General features: G+C 38.3%; 2 protein-coding genes across 7 annotated transcripts in view; one reads left to right on the top strand and one right to left on the bottom strand.

Annotated features, from left to right (window-relative positions):
• Positions 1-18,964, top strand: part of LOC149476653 (uncharacterized) — a 75,232-nt gene that overhangs the window by 2,547 nt on the left and 53,721 nt on the right. The gene's annotated exons all lie outside the window — the stretch shown is intronic.
• On the bottom strand, positions 1,973-11,919 carry LOC149476655 (uncharacterized). Of its 2 annotated transcripts, none has more exons than XR_016317838.1 (2): positions 10,206-11,919; positions 1,973-2,269 (listed from the first exon to the last, which is right to left on the bottom strand). XR_016317838.1 is itself a non-coding variant. In XM_089711951.1 (2 exons), exon 2 carries the CDS (start codon positions 11,567-11,569, stop codon positions 10,367-10,369), a length of 1,203 nt encoding a protein of 400 aa, XP_089568077.1. In that variant the 5' UTR covers positions 11,570-11,583; positions 11,747-11,919; the 3' UTR covers positions 9,649-10,366. The 2 variants fall into 2 exon arrangements, 1 of the variants encoding a protein (XP_089568077.1); XM_089711951.1 differs by lacking the exon at positions 1,973-2,269 and having other exon boundaries at positions 9,649-11,583; positions 11,747-11,919.

The raw sequence follows: 18,964 nt of genomic DNA, 5'->3' as shown, positions 1-18,964 counted from the left end.
CGATCACGAATGCAAATTCGGGGATTTTCTAATTATTGCTAAATAATAATTGAATTCGTTTTGAAATACTCTATAATTTTTAGTGTATAAATAGACATTTATAATGTGGTGCTCATTTTTTTTGTACTGCTAACGCTATTGTAGGTACCTATTTTCGTTGTTTTATTTCAAGTGAACACGGCCATACAATTTTGTCACGAGCCGCCTATGATTGTAGGTACTTTTGTTAGGCTCCTTCGTCGTCCGCGTCGGCTCGAAAGTTCTTGATTTCATTGTCACGCGCTATGATTTGCGCGCGGATTTTCTTGTGTTGTGAATTTATTTTTGTATTATTATTATTTTTTATTTATTTTTTTTATTTTATTGATTCAAATAAAATATTTCACTAGTATGCATTTGAGACTATATTGTATTATGTATAATTTATCGTAGGTATAGTTATTCTTATAACGCAGTTATATTTTCGGTGGGACAATTTGACCCGTGATTTTTCTGAAATATCACCACGTTGCAAATCACATCAATCATACACACGTATGACGAAAGTATAGTGGCTATAATTGACTCATCAGTTCATCACTGAAACCAGTGATAAATCAGTACATATATCATATTTTATTGTGTTTGAATATTTTTTAAACAACGATATATACAATATTATTATAAATCGGTAAACTACCAAAGTACTTCCGAATTTTCAGACAGACAAACAAGTAGTTTGAACACGCAGTTTTCTTATACTAGTAGCAAAAATCAAAACCATAATATTATGTTTCCCTACTATATTTTACTAAAAGTCGAGTGCGTCGAAATCGTAAATAATAATATGTTTTTCACCTTCCTGGTTATTTTCCCATAGTAAATAGTGTTTTAGGTTTGTTGTTGTAGGTAGGAATAATAATAATTATTCTTACATGTTGGTTATGAAATGTATATTGAAATAATTTACTTTTACAAATCATTAGTGATATAAGTTTTGAGTGAAAATGCTTGGATCAGCAGGTACTTCAAATACATGTTTTGATAAAAAAAACAATAGTGTAATAAAATAAAACTGCGTTTTATTGTAATCAATGTTGACAATTTTAAATTCCAAAATTATTGATCAATAAAATAGTTTACACCAACAAATATAACTTTTATTTTTATAACAATCGTTCATAATATAAACCGTAGCAGGTGGCGTTTTGAAGTTCTGTCTACTCATACAGAAAAATGGAAAACTTGTTTTTTTTGTAAACAATTTATTACTCATGTTGTTTGGCAACTCGAAGCGTGGTCGTCCGTCGTAGGTACTTTTGTTCGGCGTCGCGTCGTCGTCCGCGTCGGCTTGATATAAAACATTCTTGATTTCATTGACACGCGCTATGATTTGCGCGCGGAATTTCTTGTGTTGTGAATTTATTTTTGTATGCTATGCATTTTAATTGAATCAAATTGCAATATTTCTCTAGTATGCATTTGAGACTATATTGTAATAATTGATCGTGGGTAGGTATAGTAATTAATTATTCTAATAACGCAATTATATTTTCGGTGGGATTCAAAACAAAAAATTGGCCCGTGATTTTTATGAAATTTCACCACATTGCAAATTATATATTATACAATTACAATTACAATTATTATAAATCGGTAAACTATCAAAGTAATTACAAACTTGCAAAATATGCTTTTCCGAATTTTCAGACAGACACACAATTTTATTAGTTTGTTTTAGCAAAGTAGGTACCTATACCTATACGCTTACGTCGCGCGTCGCGTCGTCGAAAACGGTGCGCCCAGAAACAAACATACCTAATTCAGTTACAATCCTTTTTTTGTTCCGTAATTTATTGTATTTATTCTAATACGATTTTTTTTATTCGTCGGCCAGTTCTACTAGGTATAAAAAGATAAAATTGAAATATTCTAATAAAAACGACCTACTTTAATAAAAAAAGTACTGGAAATAGTTCAAATTAAAAGCAAATCAAACGAAATACATTTATTTGACAATGAACAGCAAAATGACGGTAGAAATAAATGGGCAGAGGTTCCGCGATAATGTGCGCGCGAGTAGCAGACGAAATGGACGACTCCGCCGCTCGTTCGTTGTTATAAAGGCGCGCCGCACCGCGGTGAGGAAGGCGCGGGGGGTGGCCTTCCGGATTTTACTCCAACACGGCCTCTCCTGACGGGGCAGCGTCCTCGCTGCCTTCAGTGGCAGCTGCAGCTCGTGTGGAAGGGCCAGCTTCGCAGTCTTCAGCGTTATGATGTGCATCGTAACCTGGAGTATACAAAAAAAAACGACATTCAAAAATAAATACTTAAACCAATGCAAATGAGGAAAGCTGAACCGGAAAACCGAACCGTGTAACAAACTTTACACAAACATTAACACTAGCACACGTGGCTATTACATACACAGGCTTTACACGGATCTGTTCCAGTGTAACCAAATACCATTAAATGTGTGCGCAACCAGGCTTTACATTGGTCTACAAAGGTCAACCCAGATACCTATTCAGTAGGCTTTACACAGGTCCCTAATCGGTGGGCCCACCGATGTCACCCAGATACCTACTTACAACAGGCCTTACACAGGTCCCTAGTTGGCGCGTCCGCCAACGTCACCCAGATGCCTACTTACAACAGGCCTTACACAGGTCCCTAGTTGGCGTGTCCGCCAACGTCACCCAGATGCCTAGGTAGCACAACAGTGGTGCAATACCAAAAGGTCACCCCGATGCCATGCGCACCAGGCCTTATTCGGGTCTATTCCAACATCCAGTACAAATAACAAAAATACTCCTTATCATACTAACATTCAAAAAATCCAGCACAGGTATCCGGCGTCCACTCGCCGCGCCACAATACCATGTACCCAGCCGCCGCGTGACTAGTTTTCCCATAGAAACCAACTAGTAGTTTTAGTTCGTATCTATCGTTAGGCAGTATTTTGTATAGGCATCTACCATTATTAGCACATATTTATAGCCATCAGATTCGCTAAGCGGTCCAAGAACATCCGCATGTACGGTATCCAAAGGTACAGGATTCTTATGCCAAGATGAAATCGGTTGTAACGGTGCTCTTGCTACTTGTTTATGTGAAATGCAGACAACGCAATGACATATATTTAGTGACGAACTTTCGCATTCCCGGAAACCAAAAATGTTTGAGAATCAAATCAATAGTTTTGTCTATACCTATGTGCTCATGTTCGTCGTGGAAGACGCGCAACAAGCTCAAACGAAATGCCTTTGGAACAAAACATAAATACCGAGTTTCCTCACCCGTTATGTCATACTTGTAATATAAAAGATCGTTACGTTTTACGTACCGGCTACTATCTAATTCCCCATTGCTTAATTTTTCTAACAAATTTAGAGTCTACTCGTCACCTGACTGGACTACTTGTGCCCAATTTTGCGGTTTATCAACTGCGTGAATCAAGTTAATCGGATTCCTACTTAAGTAGTCCACATGTGACATAAGTACTAATAAGATATTAAATAAAGACTTTTAATGAATTAAACAGCTTTTAATATATCCAAACGGAATGTCGCGTCACACTGCTTTCTTCCCGCGCAATAGACTGACATCTGCCAGCATTAGGGAGGGGACGTGGCCGCGACTAGTGATGTGCGTTCTTGATTTCATCTAACAGCTCGGCCATCCTGCAACCCTTCGGTCCCCGAAGGAAGCTCACCCGGCCGGCCACAGGAACTCACTCATTCCCGCGGACACGACGATTCTTGCTTCTCGAACGGACAGCTTCGGCAGCTCTTCAGCTAAGGCCCTTGAGGCAAGCCATCTCTGCGAGGCCCCTAAGGCAATGCAGGATTCGTTGATATTGCTAAGGCCCCTGAGGCAAGCCATCTCTGCGAGGCCCCTAAGGCAATGCAGGATTTATTGATATTGCCAAGGCCCCTGAGGCAAGCCAACTCTGCGAGGCCCCTGAGGCAAACGCAGGCTTCGGTGATAGTGCTAAGGCCCCTGAGGCAAGCAACCGAGTCGTTGTCAATGCTGAGGCCCTTAAGGCAAGCAAAAGGATATTAGTTAATGCTGAGGCCCCTCACGGCAAACAAGACATTGGCTCACTATGCTAAGGCCCCTAAGGCAAGCGTACAACACGACAATGATGCTTTGGCCCCTCAGGCAACATAAGTTATTTCAGTGTGAACAGGCTCCGAAAACAAGTGTTAACAAATACACTAGGCCCCAGAGGCAAGTATTGTATCAGATACTCGGAGGTAACCACTGCGGACAGTGACAGGCCCCGGAGGCATAATTCTTACATAAAAATCAAATGTATAAGGCCCCATAGGCAAACTACTTTAATTGGCACAATATATGCAACGCAGTAACCAATCAAAACACGAAACTGCTCATTGATAATAATTTAATACACCATTAGGTAGCGCTATCATCAGATGACGACTCACATCGAGCTCGCCATAACTTCAGTTTGTCACGTGCCACTATGTTTTTATAGGCTTTTTTGCCCTTAGCAGCTGACGTGACTTCGTAACGATCGTTAGGCAAAACTGCAGTAACCTTATATGGTCCCGCGTATTTAGGGATCAACTTGCCACTGGACAACCCTGGTCGCATAATTTTTCGCTCAACCATCACTAAGCTACCAACTGCAATTGGTAAACTAGCACGACGACCCTTGTCATACCGCAGTTTCATTCGTGCGGCGTTATCAATAATTTTGCGGGAGGCTTCCTCTCTGTTCGGGGCTATCTCTGATGGCGCATATGACGCTCCCAGTATATCCCCGGCTAAACGGGGTCTCAAGCCACATAATAGCTCCAAAGGCGATTTGCCAGTCCCTTGACTCACGGTCGAGTTGATGCCTAGCTGTACTTTAGGCAGATATTTGTCCCATCCTTTTTGCTCTTCGCCCATATGAGCGGATAATGAATTCAAAATAGTGCGGTTTAGGCGCTCAACCTGCCCATTCGCACGTGGAGTTGCCACGGCATTCAAAACATGTTTTATATCAAACTCGCTGCAGTACTCTTTAAATTCACGTCCGGTGAAAGCCGTGCCTCTGTCGCTCACTATTCTTGTGGGATAACCAAAAACTTGACTTATCCTATTTAGGGCAGTAATAGCTCCTTTTGCATTGGCGCTAGCAACAGCTTCTAGCCACACAAATTTTGTAAACCCATCTATGAGCGCAAAAATATAAGTTTTCCCATTACTTTTACAAAACGGCCCTAAATGATCGACATGTAGGGTGTCGAAAGGCACAGGAGCTCTTGAAATCGGGTGTAAGAGTCCAGGCTGTTTACCAGTCGGTTTCTTGGCCAACTGACAACCAATGCAGCTTGACACATACCGCTCTACACTTTTCCTCATTTTAGGAAACCAATATTTGGCTTGAATAGCCTCCAGACACTTTTCTACACCTAAATGACCATTGTTGTCGTGATAGGTCTTCATTATATGCCATCTCGCGCTTTTAGGCACAACAGGCTTAGCAGAACCATCCACAATACGGCACAACAATTCGTTTACAATTTTGTAGTCCTTAGATAACCCCTCTTTTTTGTGTTTATTAGCGTCTAACTCCAAGTGTAAATTCGTAATAGTTGACTGAATATCCTCATCAGCATCTTGTAAGGCGTTAATAAAATCCTTCTCTTCGATATGCTTAATTGTAATAGGATTTCGACTGAGCGCGTCCACGTGTACCATAGATGTCCCAGGTCGATGCTCCACGTCAAAATCATATTCTTGCAGATCAAGCCACCAACGCGCTATGCGAGGTGACAAGTCTCTTTTTGACCATGCCAGTCGCAGAGCTGAACAATCTGTCACAACTCGAAATTTGATGCCCGTTACGTACACTTTGAATTTTTGAATGCTAAAGACGACAGCTAACGCCTCAAGTTCGAAACTATGGTAGTGTACCTCAGTAGCTGTGGTCTGTCTGCTCGCGTAAGCAACAGCTTTCCAGTCGCCATTTTCTTGTCGCTGTAGTAGCACTCCACCCAGACCCAACTTCGAAGCATCAGTATGGATCTGTGTTTCACGATTCGGATTATAAATTGCAAGGACTGGATCAGAAGTAAGTACCCTCTTTAATGTTTCCATAGCTTCAGTCTGTTCGGTACCCCAGCTCCACTCAGCAGTCTTCTTGGTCAACATTGTAAGTGGTTTCGCAATTGTAGCAAACCCTTTAATAAACTTGCGAAAGTAGCTCGCCAACCCTAAGAATTGACGAAGCTCGTGGACATTACTGGGAGCCCTGAAGTCCGCAACAGCTGTTATTTTGTGAGAAGATGGTCGTATCTCTCCTCCATGAATCTCATGTCCAAGATATTCTACAGTTTTGGTAAGAAATGAGCACTTACTCCGCTTCAATTTGACACCAGCAGCATCAATCAACTCTAAAACTTTCCTGAGATTGTCCAGACAACTAGAGACGTCATTACCCCAAATTATGACGTCATCAATGTACACCTCCGCACACTCATGAATAACAGGAGCAAGTATTTCATTCATGGCCCGCTGAAATACGGCGGGAGCGTTACAAAGCCCAAAACTCATCATCCGGTATTGAAAATGACCATCAGGTGTGACGAAACCCGTGTAAGGTCTCGAGTCTGCTGCTATTTTAATCTGGTGATAGCCATTCGCCAGGTCCAAACAACAGAACATTGTCTTATCAACAAGTCTGTCCAGTAGATCTTGAATAACAGGTAGGGGATATCTTTCTTTTTCGGTAATTTTGTTCAATGCTCGATAGTCAACGCACATGCGATAGCCCCCATCCCTCTTCTTCACTAGCAGTACAGGGCTTGCATAAGGCGAAGTTGATTTCTCCACTATACGAGCTTCAAGTAACTCTGCCACAATATTTCTTACCACTTCTCTCTCATGAAAGGACATCCGGTATGGCTTGTAATTAATTACCTTGTTTTCTGTCAATTTTATGTTCATTTCAATGTTACAGTTCCCTAACTCCATGCCGTTGCTGGCAAAACACCCGCTATAGTGCTTGAGAAGTGAGTTTAAAGCTTCCTGTTCCTCATCAGTCAAGTGATCACCCAATTTAGGTACATTCACTGGTTCTTTGACCATGTTCTTTAATTCAGCTCGAGCTACACATTCTTCACTTTTTAGTTCAATCTGTCCATGTGTCCTATTTATAAGTTTTATAACGACTGATCCATCTTCACTCTCTACTTCCCCACTCAGTATGTCCTTTTCATGCATTGGCAGTCTCTGTTCACTGGGCTTCACATCCATGATACCCCTAGCCAATGGTTCAGTTCTGACTGTTACTTTATTCAAGCCTGGATTTAACACAACATCAACATAAGGGTAGAGGCGCACCTTTTCAATGTCTTCACACAGCTCTGCGAGTTCCAAAGCCATATCCCTTTTGAAGACGCTAAGTTGAGAAGCAGTCTTAACCACCACCACATTTTCCGCTTCAGTAAATGGCTGTCCCACTAAAATATCAAAATCTTGAACTTGATCTGGTACAACATAAAACTTAGTCTTCAACTCAAGTCCATCCACCGTCAACACAGCTGTAGTCAAACCAAGAGGTAGAGTAAGAGCATCGCCATAACCCTTTATAACCATGTCATTATTAGTTGTGCATTCCAATTTTTGTTGCTCACAAAAACTATGCTTCATAGTATTGCAAGAACTACCAAAATCAACAAAAGCTTCAGCAGGGTTCCCATTAATCAGTACAGTTTTAAAATACTTTTTGTCTGAGACATCATTGCATACTGTCTGAACTTTTCGGACCAGTTTGTTTTGAGGACTCGCTCTGGACCGTTTCCTACATTCATCAAGAGTGTGGCCCTTAATATCACAGAAATTGCAATGTTTCTGGATTCGTTTCTTGAAACAGTCAGCTTCAACATGACCAACCCGATCACAAAATGAACATCTTTTGTCAGTTTTATTTTTGTTCTGAATTTGAGTTGTCTTCTTAGTACTCCTATAGCACCTGCTAGCCTTATGGCCAATTTTGCCACATGAAAAACATTTTGTTGTTTTATTTAATTTTTGGTCACTAGGTCTGGAGGTGCTTGGCTGACCATTGTCATTGCCCAAATCTGCAGAATTAATGCTAGCTAAGTATTGCAAAAGAGAACCACTATCACGGCACCCGGCTGACTTAGCACCAACTTCCCACAGCTTGTTACCAAGTGTCCCAATGACAGCTTCAGTTATTACTTCATCACTCAGATGGCAAGACATTCCAATACCCAGCTTTGTGTAGAAAAATTCAATTGGGTCCTCATCTAGCAACCTCACCCTATTGACGAGTTCCCTAATCTGAGAAAGTTTATTCTTGGTGAAAGGAAATGCCTTTATTAACTTTTCCTTCCACTCGTCCCAATTAATCTCATATGAAGCTTGTTGTTCATACCACGCTTTAGCGTACCCACTCAATTTTGAGGTGCAATTGCATACTAGGGTACGTTCATCCCACCCATGCATCTTGGCTGTGCTCTCTAAGTTCCGAATCCAATGTTCAATCGATACTGATGTTGTTTGGGGGTTAAATTCTGGTACAAAGTCGTTACGCCCTACATAACGCACAACAGGTCGCATATCCTTATCAAAACTAGTACTTGAATTAGATATGGGCGGTGTCCCACTCCTAGCGGGCATATTCTTCTTTCTTAACTGTCTGACTAATTCTTTCAAATCCTTGATCCTCCTTTCCTTCTTCCTTATCCTACTTTTCAGCTTTTTCCCGCCTTCCCCAGAAGAAGAAGATGAAGAACTTGAGCTACTATGAGCCCGTTTCCTATCCTTGGAGCGACCCATATTACTCTTATTTATTTAATTACAATATACTTAAAATTAGGTTTATAACAAATTTTTCTATATCAAGAATCTAATTAGACTTAGGTTTTTATTAAATTGTTCTGATTCACACATATACACCTCTATGTTATTCTATAGTAATTGTCCAATATATATAACGCACACAAGAAATAAAATAGAAATTAAGTTTTTTTAAATTATCTTCTATAAATTCAAAATATTAAAATTTATTATTATAATAGCCCACACACTTAGAATGTTTTAATATTCACTAGTTATTGTTTATTTAATGTTCTAGTAATCCAAACAGAATTAAGACAATATGAAAAAAAAACAATATGGATGGAGCTCACCAAGGTCTCTTGCACAATATACCACACCAACTTTATATTTCAAACTTGTCACCACGTGTACCGCGAGCAAGGTCACACAATAAGATTTATCATTAAGAAAGCAACAATTGTCCATAAAACACAACAAAAGCCCACACCAAAGTTAGTTTAAGCGTTTAACAGTGAAAAGCATCCATTATTGCAAAATTAAAGTTCAACAAGTAAGTTTTCCGTCACCAATTAGTTAGGTTAGTAAAACTTCAACACACTTTTGTTAACGAATTAATCATGCCAAAAATCACATATATCGTTTGTGCTCGTGAGAAACATACCACTTCTGAATCTAATAAGATATTAAATAAAGACTTTTAATGAATTAAACAGCTTTTAATATATCCAAACGGAATGTCGCGTCACACTGCTTTCTTCCCGCGCAATAGACTGACATCTGCCAGCATTAGGGAGGGGACGTGGCCGCGACTAGTGATGTGCGTTCTTGATTTCATCTAACAGTACCCTTTTGTGGTATTCTAAAGTGAAATCAAAGTCCTGCATGTAAACATTTTTTGTTAAGTCATTTTTAAAGCGTTGCAATCAGTTACGATTTTAAAATGTTTACCTAGGTACTAAATATTGACGAAAATGCTTAACGTTACTTGGGTTTTGGAGATTTAACTAAAGCTTCAATATTATACTCGCTCGGTCGTACCTGACCTTTGCACTTCACTATCTGTAACAGTAGTGGTCGCTGTACCGCTTAAAAAAAAATTTTTGAATATTTGGCAAGTATGTTGATTAATTTTTCTTTACATACACCGGTAACGGGGGTATTAATTTAATTAAATGACGTCATCAAATCTACCTGCCTAACTTCCGAAACGATTGAGCCACTGTGTACTATGCGTTGAGAATCACAAGTCCTAATATAAGCTACTCCTTTTAAATAAACGTCCGTACCAATTATTACGGGAACATTAAGTGAACATTTTTGCACAATATAGAAATCAACTTCCAAAGTAATACCATTCAACTCAACCGGTAAGGTTTCAAAATAATTAGAAAAAACTTCCTTACCTCCAAGTCCCCGTAATACCTGGTACGTCGGTTTCCCCTGAGTACTTCACTAATTCTGTGGACAATAACGAAACACATGAACCACTATCAATTAAAATATCAACCGGTATACCTAAAATCACACCATTAATTATGTCATTATTTTTCGTAATACCCACATTTTAGGAACAAAAATTAACGTTACTTTTATTTCTAGAATTATCAACCCTTTCTTTCGTGTAACATTTGTCTTCGGTATGCCCTATCTTTTTGCAAAATGTGCATCTCAGCGGCGATTCAGACGTAGGCTGTTTTTTAATGTTAGAATCAAAAGTCAACTTTGGTTTTTTCGAACATTCACTCTTTGTATGACCGAATTGGTTACATTCATAACACTTAATTAACTTAGAATCGAAATGATTACGTTTCAAAGAAAACTGATTAGAATTTTGATTTCTACTAATACGATCATTATTATCGGCATTGTTATTCGGCTTTCTAAATTGTGGCGCTAATGTCGGCTTAACAAAATTTGACAAAAATTCGACTATGTTCTCGGAAGTTAATTTTGCGTTTGCAGCAGCGGCACGAACGTGTGGGTCAACAACACCGCGTATAATTATCGCTGTTAGAAGTGTATCATTTAGGCCTTTAACAATACGCAATTTTAACAATGACCTTCGAGCATATTCTGCATAAGTTGAAAATCTATCAGATTCCGTTTTCATCACATCGTATAGAATGTTCGCGATGTCGATATTGCGTGGACACAAAGCTTTTAACTCTAACTTAAAAGTGGACCACGTGCGGACAGTACTTGTCCATCGGCTCAGCCAGGTACGAGCTTCACCCTTTAAACAGTTTCCTACCCGCGCGAGACATTCTGCGTCATCCCAACGATTTATTTTTAAGGCTTTATCGACCTCGTCACACCACGTATCGACCTCATGAACACTAGGATCGAAATCAGAAACAAAATATTGGTTTGATCTCACCGGGAATGACATCAGCGCTGTCAGAAAGTTCTCGGCTGCCGATTTCATATCGCTCTGCATAGTGGCCTCGGTGGTCGTCGTAACAGGGGTAGAAGTGGGGGCGGCAGGTGCTGTTGGTACTGGCGTTGGTGCAGGTGGAGTGGCGCCGATGTGGCCGTCAAGTAATGATGACGGCACTGCCGACGTCGCGGACGGCGGCGTCGCGTCGCCCATCGTCTCGATAGGGCGCACCACAGCTTGGTCCAGGTCCGCAGAAACAGCTTGAGGCTCCGCGCTGCTACGATCTTCGAGAGCCTGTAATCTCTTCAAAATCTCGTCCAAAGGATTAGTAGTTTGAGGAGACGGTGATCGTTGTCTCCTCCTAGTGCTATGCCTTTTGTTCGCTGGCATGATCGCGAAACTCTCTGCCCAAATACGTGAGATAAGAAGAAAAAAAAATAATAATAATCAGAATGGTTTCGGTGGCATAAAGCCCTCGAATCCCACTTCTGATCTAATAAAAACGACCTACTTTAATAAAAAAAGTACTGGAAATAGTTCAAATTAAAAGCAAATCAAACGAAATACATTTATTTGACAATGAACAGCAAAATGACGGTAGAAATAAATGGGCAGAGGTTCCGCGATAATGTGCGCGCGAGTAGCAGACGAAATGGACGACTCCGCCGCTCGTTCGTTGTTATAAAGGCGCGCCGCACCGCGGTGAGGAAGGCGCGGGGGGTGGCCTTCCGGATTTTACTCCAACAATATAATTATTGTAGCGACAGCCATATTATGTTACTATGTTTTCGTAAATATGTTTTTCACCTTCCTGGTTATTTTCACATAATCTTATCTTATATATAAAAATGAATCGCAAAATGTGTTGGTAAGCGCATAACTCGAGAACGGCTGAACCGATTTCGATCATTCTTTTTTTATTATATTCCTTGAAGTACGAGGATGGTTTTTATGTAGAGAAAACGTAAATATTATGTACCACGGGCGAAGCCGGGGCGGACCGCTAGTATATATATATAAATGAATCGCAAAATGTGTTGGTAAGCGCATAACTCGAGAACGGCTGAACCGATTTCGATAATTCTTTTTTTATTATATTCCTTGAAGTACGAGGATGGTTCTTATGTAGAGAAAACGTAAACATGTACCACGGGCGAAGCCGGGGCGGACCGCTAGTCTTATATATAAAAATGAATCGCAAAATGTGTTGGTAAGCGCATAACTCGAGAACGGCTGAACCGATTTCGATAATTCTTTTTTTATTATATCCCTTGAAGTACGAGGATGGTTCTTATAGCTAGAGAGCTAGTTAGTTTAGTTTTAGTGCAGTGGCAGTGTAAATGTTGTTGTTGAGGTTATGTAAATTTAACACTTTAGTTAACTACCAAGATATAAAGAAATGAGGATAGGACACAATAACTATTGGTTGAGGTATTTATAAACTCATAATATACTTTTAAAAAAATCACGTTTTAATAAATTTCTAGAATTAAATTAGAACAGCTGATTCAAAATAGCCTAAAAAATCTTAATAATAATAATTACGCTTCACAGCAAGAAGAAATGTACCATATGTACCCGCACAAAGTCGATATTGTGTTGCCTACCGTTCGACTCAATGGCTAGGGTTGTAACTACCTTTAATAATTATTACCAAACTAATAAACCGAGTGATGCGAAATAACCATAATTCTTTTAGAGTTTGATAAAATGATCAGGCAGGTATTTTCTTTAATCCTCTGAATTCTCGGTTACTAAATTGTATCGTTGAAATTATTCTTAATCGCGTAAATTTAATAAATAATCATATGGAAAACACTTTTCATTTGTTTTTTTACTTTCACGCCCAACTACTATACAATAATTACGTTGTTTCGGTATTTTGACGAGAAAACGCAGGAAACATCCGTTGTATCATTTTAGATAGATTGTATATTTTGTATCTGTAGAATTGAAATCAAAGCTATGTATATGTTGTATCCATTCTTTTCTTATCGGATTGTTGATCCCAATGCGAATGCGTCACTTAAATTTTATAAAAGACAATTAAGAACATCAAAAATAAAGTGATACGTAAATATTTCACAGTGCAATATATTATGTAATTAATAATAATTATATATTTATGAAAAAATAATTACATCAGATTTAATAATAGCAATTGTTTTGAATGTACATAATATGAATAAATGATTACATCATAATAGTAATAATCACAATTGTTTTATTTCCCATTTGTTGCAACCCTAGCATATTTTCATGTAGCAGCAGAAGTACCTACACTGGCGGCGCGGCCGCGGCATCGTGCGACATCAAAGGCATTGCCTTACTAGGTAAGTTTATAATGACTCATTTCTTTTATTATATAATTTACGTTTTACTTTTACAGAATCCGATTCAATGGATTATGAAGACGAGTCACACAACGCCATACGATAGTGATGATGAATGAACATTTCAATAAATGCATGCGTGTTTTTTTATGTTGTTTTGTAATTATTGTTAATTGTTTCTTAAATAAAGAAATAAACTAAATATTTAAATGATGATTTGTTATTTGCAACACAACTTTATATTTGAGATTCTTTACAAATGTATATTTAGTTTTGTATCATCAAATTTATAAATTTTATTCCATAGTTTTCAAAATTAAATGTAAATGACCATAAAAACATTAATAAAGTAAATCATTGATGTAAGGTCAGGGAACGTAATACATATATACATCTGACCATGTAGAAGCTAAGTCTTGTTGACTGCTGAAGTCTGTAAAGTTTTGTTGTCTGCTGAAGTCTGTACGCAATGAAAATGTCTGCCGTTTCGAAAATAAGTTTTTAAGACCCTAATAAATAAAATATATGAATGGCAGATCTGGTCAAATACTTTCAAAATTGTATTTTTTTCAGCACTTTCATAAGTGTCTGCCAGAATGTTATCCGCGTGATAATGGTCTGCCATTGTTATTTTCCGATAGTAATAATAATCTATTTTCAAATATCAAAATGGCAGACGTGGTCAAATGGTTTCAAAGTTCGCCAAAAATTTCCACCTGTCTTACCTAAGCGCGCGCCCCGTCCACCACTCTGGGCTTAGTGACTCCTCATCTCATGTATAGTAGGTATAGGGGAATCAACACACAAAAATCCAGGTCTGGTCAAATACATACAGGTAGCTTTGCGCTAGCTCTCTAGCTATTACTTCTTATGGAGAGAAAACGTAAACATGTACCACGGGCGAAGCCGGGGCGGACCGCTAGTAAATAATAAAATAATAAATAGTGTATTAGATTTGTTATTGTATCTTGTATACCTACGAATAATTATTCTTACGTCTTGTTGGGAAATGTTCAAATACCTACCTATTGAAATAATTTACTGTTACAAATCATTAGTGTTATTAGTTTTGAGTGAATAGGCATGGATCAGAAATTCAGAATATAATATGCTACTAACTACTCAAATACATACATGTTTACACAACAAACACCACTGACCTCTATAACTATAAGTTATAGAGGTCAGTGACCGTCAGTGACAAACACTATGGATACCTACGCTCGCGAATGCAAATTCGGTGATTTACTAATTATTGATACCTAGTCATTGAATTCGTTTTGAAATAGCCTGTACTTTGTAATTTTTAGTGTTATAGACATTTATAAAATGTGGTGCTCATTTTTTTGTAATAAATCATCCCGAACGCTATTGTATTTTCGTTGTTTTATTTCAAGTGAACACCTATACAATTTTGTCACGAGCCGCCTCTGGCCTCTGGGTGAAATAAACAAGTCAAATGATTTTTGTTCTAATTGTATTTTGGTAGTAGTTTGTTTAGAATTTACATTACCATTGTTTAATTTTTATTTTGTATTTGCAGTAAAATAAAAAGATGAAAAACTTCATTAGGTATATTGTACGACACCTCACTCTGAATCGCGCTAGCGAAATTTTTTCGTTATAGAGCACATATACAACTTTCGGACAATCTTCATTGAGGCCGGCCGGCAAATCGAGTATGTCGAGAAACTTCACTTATTCGATGGAGGTATTCTACCTTCCTTCCTCCACAGTTGTGGGACCCCGACGTGCATTGAACACGCAGCTTTCTGATACTAGTAGCTAATATCAAAACCACAGATATGTCTGTGATCAAAACCATAATAATATTTTTACCTATTATTTTACTAAAAGTCGAGTGCATCGAAATCGTAAATATGTTTTTCACCTTCCTGGTTTTTTTTCCATAGTAAATAGTGTTTTTGATTTGTTGTTGTATGAATAATTATTCTTACTTGTTGGTTATGAAATGTATTTTGAAATAATTTACTTTTACAAATCATTAGTGATATTAGTTTTGAGTGAAAATGCTTGGATCAGCATAATATCATATTTGCTACTTCAAATACATGTTTTGATAAAAAAAAAACAATAGTGTAATGTAGGTAATAAAATAAAACTGCGTTTTATTGTAGGTAATCAATTTTGACATTATTTATTTCCCAAAATTACAATAAAATAGTTTACGCCAACAAATATAACTTTTATTTTTATAACAATCCTACTTCCTACTAATGCGAAAGTTCATACATGTTTCAAAAGAAAAACTTTTACTTTTACTATTATTTCAATTTATCCGGTTTAATTAAGACTTAATATTGATACATATGATCATTATAAATACAAATAGGAATTAACAATATAACGAATACGTGGCACAACTAAAATTTTACCGATACCACCCGTGGTCATTCTCCTTTGTGGGTCATTTGTAACAGGATGGCGGTTCTACAGCGAAACAAGAAAAATGATGGTCAGAACGCTGATACCGGATACCTTAAGATACTGTAATATAAAATATTACTAGATTAGATAAAATATTATAGGTAGTATCTTCACCGTGTGTGACGCGCTTTACATTCACGCCATCTAGAGTTAAATCTTTATCATTTTTGTATACGTCTGTGTGTGTAAACGACCCTGTATGCAATGACAGATGTTAAAACGCATAATTTTACCGAATTGGGTGGATTTTAAGGCAATGATATAACATATTTCAATAAAATATAATATTCAGTAACCGCCATGACTATTCCTAGGTTTGATGACTATTCCAATTACGCAAAAACTCAAATAAACTAGAAATGTAGAATTCAGCGCCATCTAGCGGGATATTGGCTGGGAACAGATCGTTGCAATCACCTTAAACAATCAAATCTTTCCTCTTTATCGTAAGTTTAGAAATAGGCATGTAAAGTTGATGTTGAAGTGTTGTGTGTGTTTACCTATTTAATAAGTACCAATCCATCCACCGCGACATAGGTACATAAAATATTATTTATCTTTGCAATTAAATATTTACATTTTGCATATAAACTGACATGGTTGATAAAAGTAACTTAAATATTTGTAATAACGTGTAAAACTTTAAATACCTACATTATTGTGCACTATGTATATCTGTCGCCGTCAACTGGTTGAATCTGCTATTTGATTGAATGACTAGCGCATACATTGAATGACAACATTCAATTCAGTGACTAGGCCGAACGTTGAGCGTCACTCAACGTCTAACTACATAATATGTTCCTAGTTACCGAACATAGGTAACTATATTATAATATATAGCATATCTTAATATATATACTTAAATCTCGTGTCACAATGTTTGTCCTCAATGGACTCCTAAACCACTTAACCGATTATAATAAAATTCGCACACCATGTGCAGTTCGATCCAACTTGAGAGATAGGATAGGTTTTATCCCGGAAATCCCACGGGAAAGGGAACTATGCGGGGTTTTTTCTGAAAACGCGGGCGAGTCCGTGGGCGGAAAGCTAGTTATAGTATATATCTTATATATAAAAATGAATCGCAAAATGTGTTGGTAAGCGCATAACTCGAGAACGGCTGAACCGATTTCGATAATTCTTTTTTCATTATATTCCTTGAAGTACGAGGATGGTTCTTATGTAGAGAAAACATAAACATGTACCACGGGCGAAGCCGGGGCGGACCGCTAGTAGTATATAAAGGTTTATATTAGCAGTACCTTTAGAAGTATAGATTACGTTACGTGAGTAATCCGGAAACTTCGGAAAAATTAGTCGTGGCTTTAATTTCATTGACCGATTTGTCGAAAATATGCAAGGCGCCCTAGTCAAAGGTCAAAAATACTTACGTCATGTTATAATATGTGGTCCCTTCACTGTTCCAACCTCAATAACTTTTTTATAACTATCTTCTTGTTCCGGCTTCGCTCGTGTTGATACGGGTTTTGATATGGGGATATGGGTTTCGATATTTCAAATCGGACTAGTACCGTAGTTCCCGAGATTAGCGCGTTCAAACAAACAAACAAACTTTATAATATTAGTATATAGATTTAGTAGTATTATACCTACCTCATAACTTCATAAGTCATAGTATTTATTACTAGCGGTCCGCCCCGGCTTCGCCCGTGGTACATATTTCGCAATAAAAGGTAGCCTATGTCCTTTCTCGGGTATCAAAATATCTCCATACCAAATTTCATGCAAATTGGTTCAGTAGTTTAGGCGTGATTGAGTACAAGACAGACAGACAGAGTTACTTTCGCATTTATAATATTAGTATGGATTTAGGTACTCAATGAAATATACGGTTATCCTATATAATTATATGACCTTGTAGGACTGGTTCTGTCATGGATTTTAATATTATGTATTATGGAGTAAATGACCGCTAATGTACAGTGGTTATGACAAGTATGTATATAATGTATAGTTTGAGGAATAAATAAATAAATAAATAAATATTTCAGGACAATTTTCACACACCGCACGATCTGATCCCATACTAAGCTTTCGCTTGTGTTATGGAAACCAGATGGCTGATAAACATACATATATAATTTTAAATAAATACTTATATAGATAATTAACACCCAGACACAGAGCAAACATCTATGTTCATCACACAAATATTTTCCCCGGGTGGGAATCGAACCCACGACCTCTGGCTTGGAAGGCAGGGCCACTACCAACCAAGCCAACCGGTCAGTCAAGGAATAAGGCTAGGAGTTCGAACATTAGAATCTCGTTGCTAGACTGAACTCCTGGCTTCACTCGCGTGGTACCTACTCAAAGCCTATGTGCTAATCCAACTATAGTCTTATCTCTGTACCAAATTTTATCCTACTATAAATGCGAAAGTTTCTGAGGATGTGTGTGTGTTTGTTACTCTTTTACGCAAATACTACTGAACCGATTACAATGAAATTTAGCACACATATAAAGGGTAACTTTTATTAACACATAGGATAGGTTTCATCCCGGAAATCCCACGGGAACGGGAACTATGCGGGTTTTTCTTTCAAAACGCGGGCGAAGCCGCGAGCGGAAAGCTAGTACAATAAAAATAACCAACATAGGTATATATATCGTCTATTGGATAGTAGGATTACATTGTTATAATTTATCTTTTAAGTAAGAGCGGGGGCACACGATGCGTTGCGGCGCCGCACCGCAAAGATTTCACCGTGTCAGTAGGCACACGAGTGGTTCGGCGCCGTAACGTTGTTATGTCGCAGCGGCGTCGTAGCAGCGTTGCACAGCACGCTGTGGAAGGACACGTCCTTCCTTGTGACGCAAAACAACTGAGCGGTGCCGCTCCGACGTCGCACCGCATTCACCCCTCCCCGCCTCGTCTTGGTGGTTACAAGTCCGGTGCGGCGTCATCGTGTGACATGCCACAGATATTTCTATGTAAGACACCGCTCCGGCGCCGCACCGCCGCCGTAACGCATCG

This window comes from Colias philodice, chromosome 27 (genome assembly GCF_061535455.1).
Source record: "Colias philodice isolate Cphi_HAF_F1 chromosome 27, ilColPhil1 Martin Lab GWU primary, whole genome shotgun sequence".
Taxonomy (NCBI): domain Eukaryota; kingdom Metazoa; phylum Arthropoda; class Insecta; order Lepidoptera; family Pieridae; genus Colias; species Colias philodice.
The sequence above is the reverse complement of the archived record's forward strand: the minus strand, read 5'-3'. Positions and strand labels throughout refer to the sequence as shown.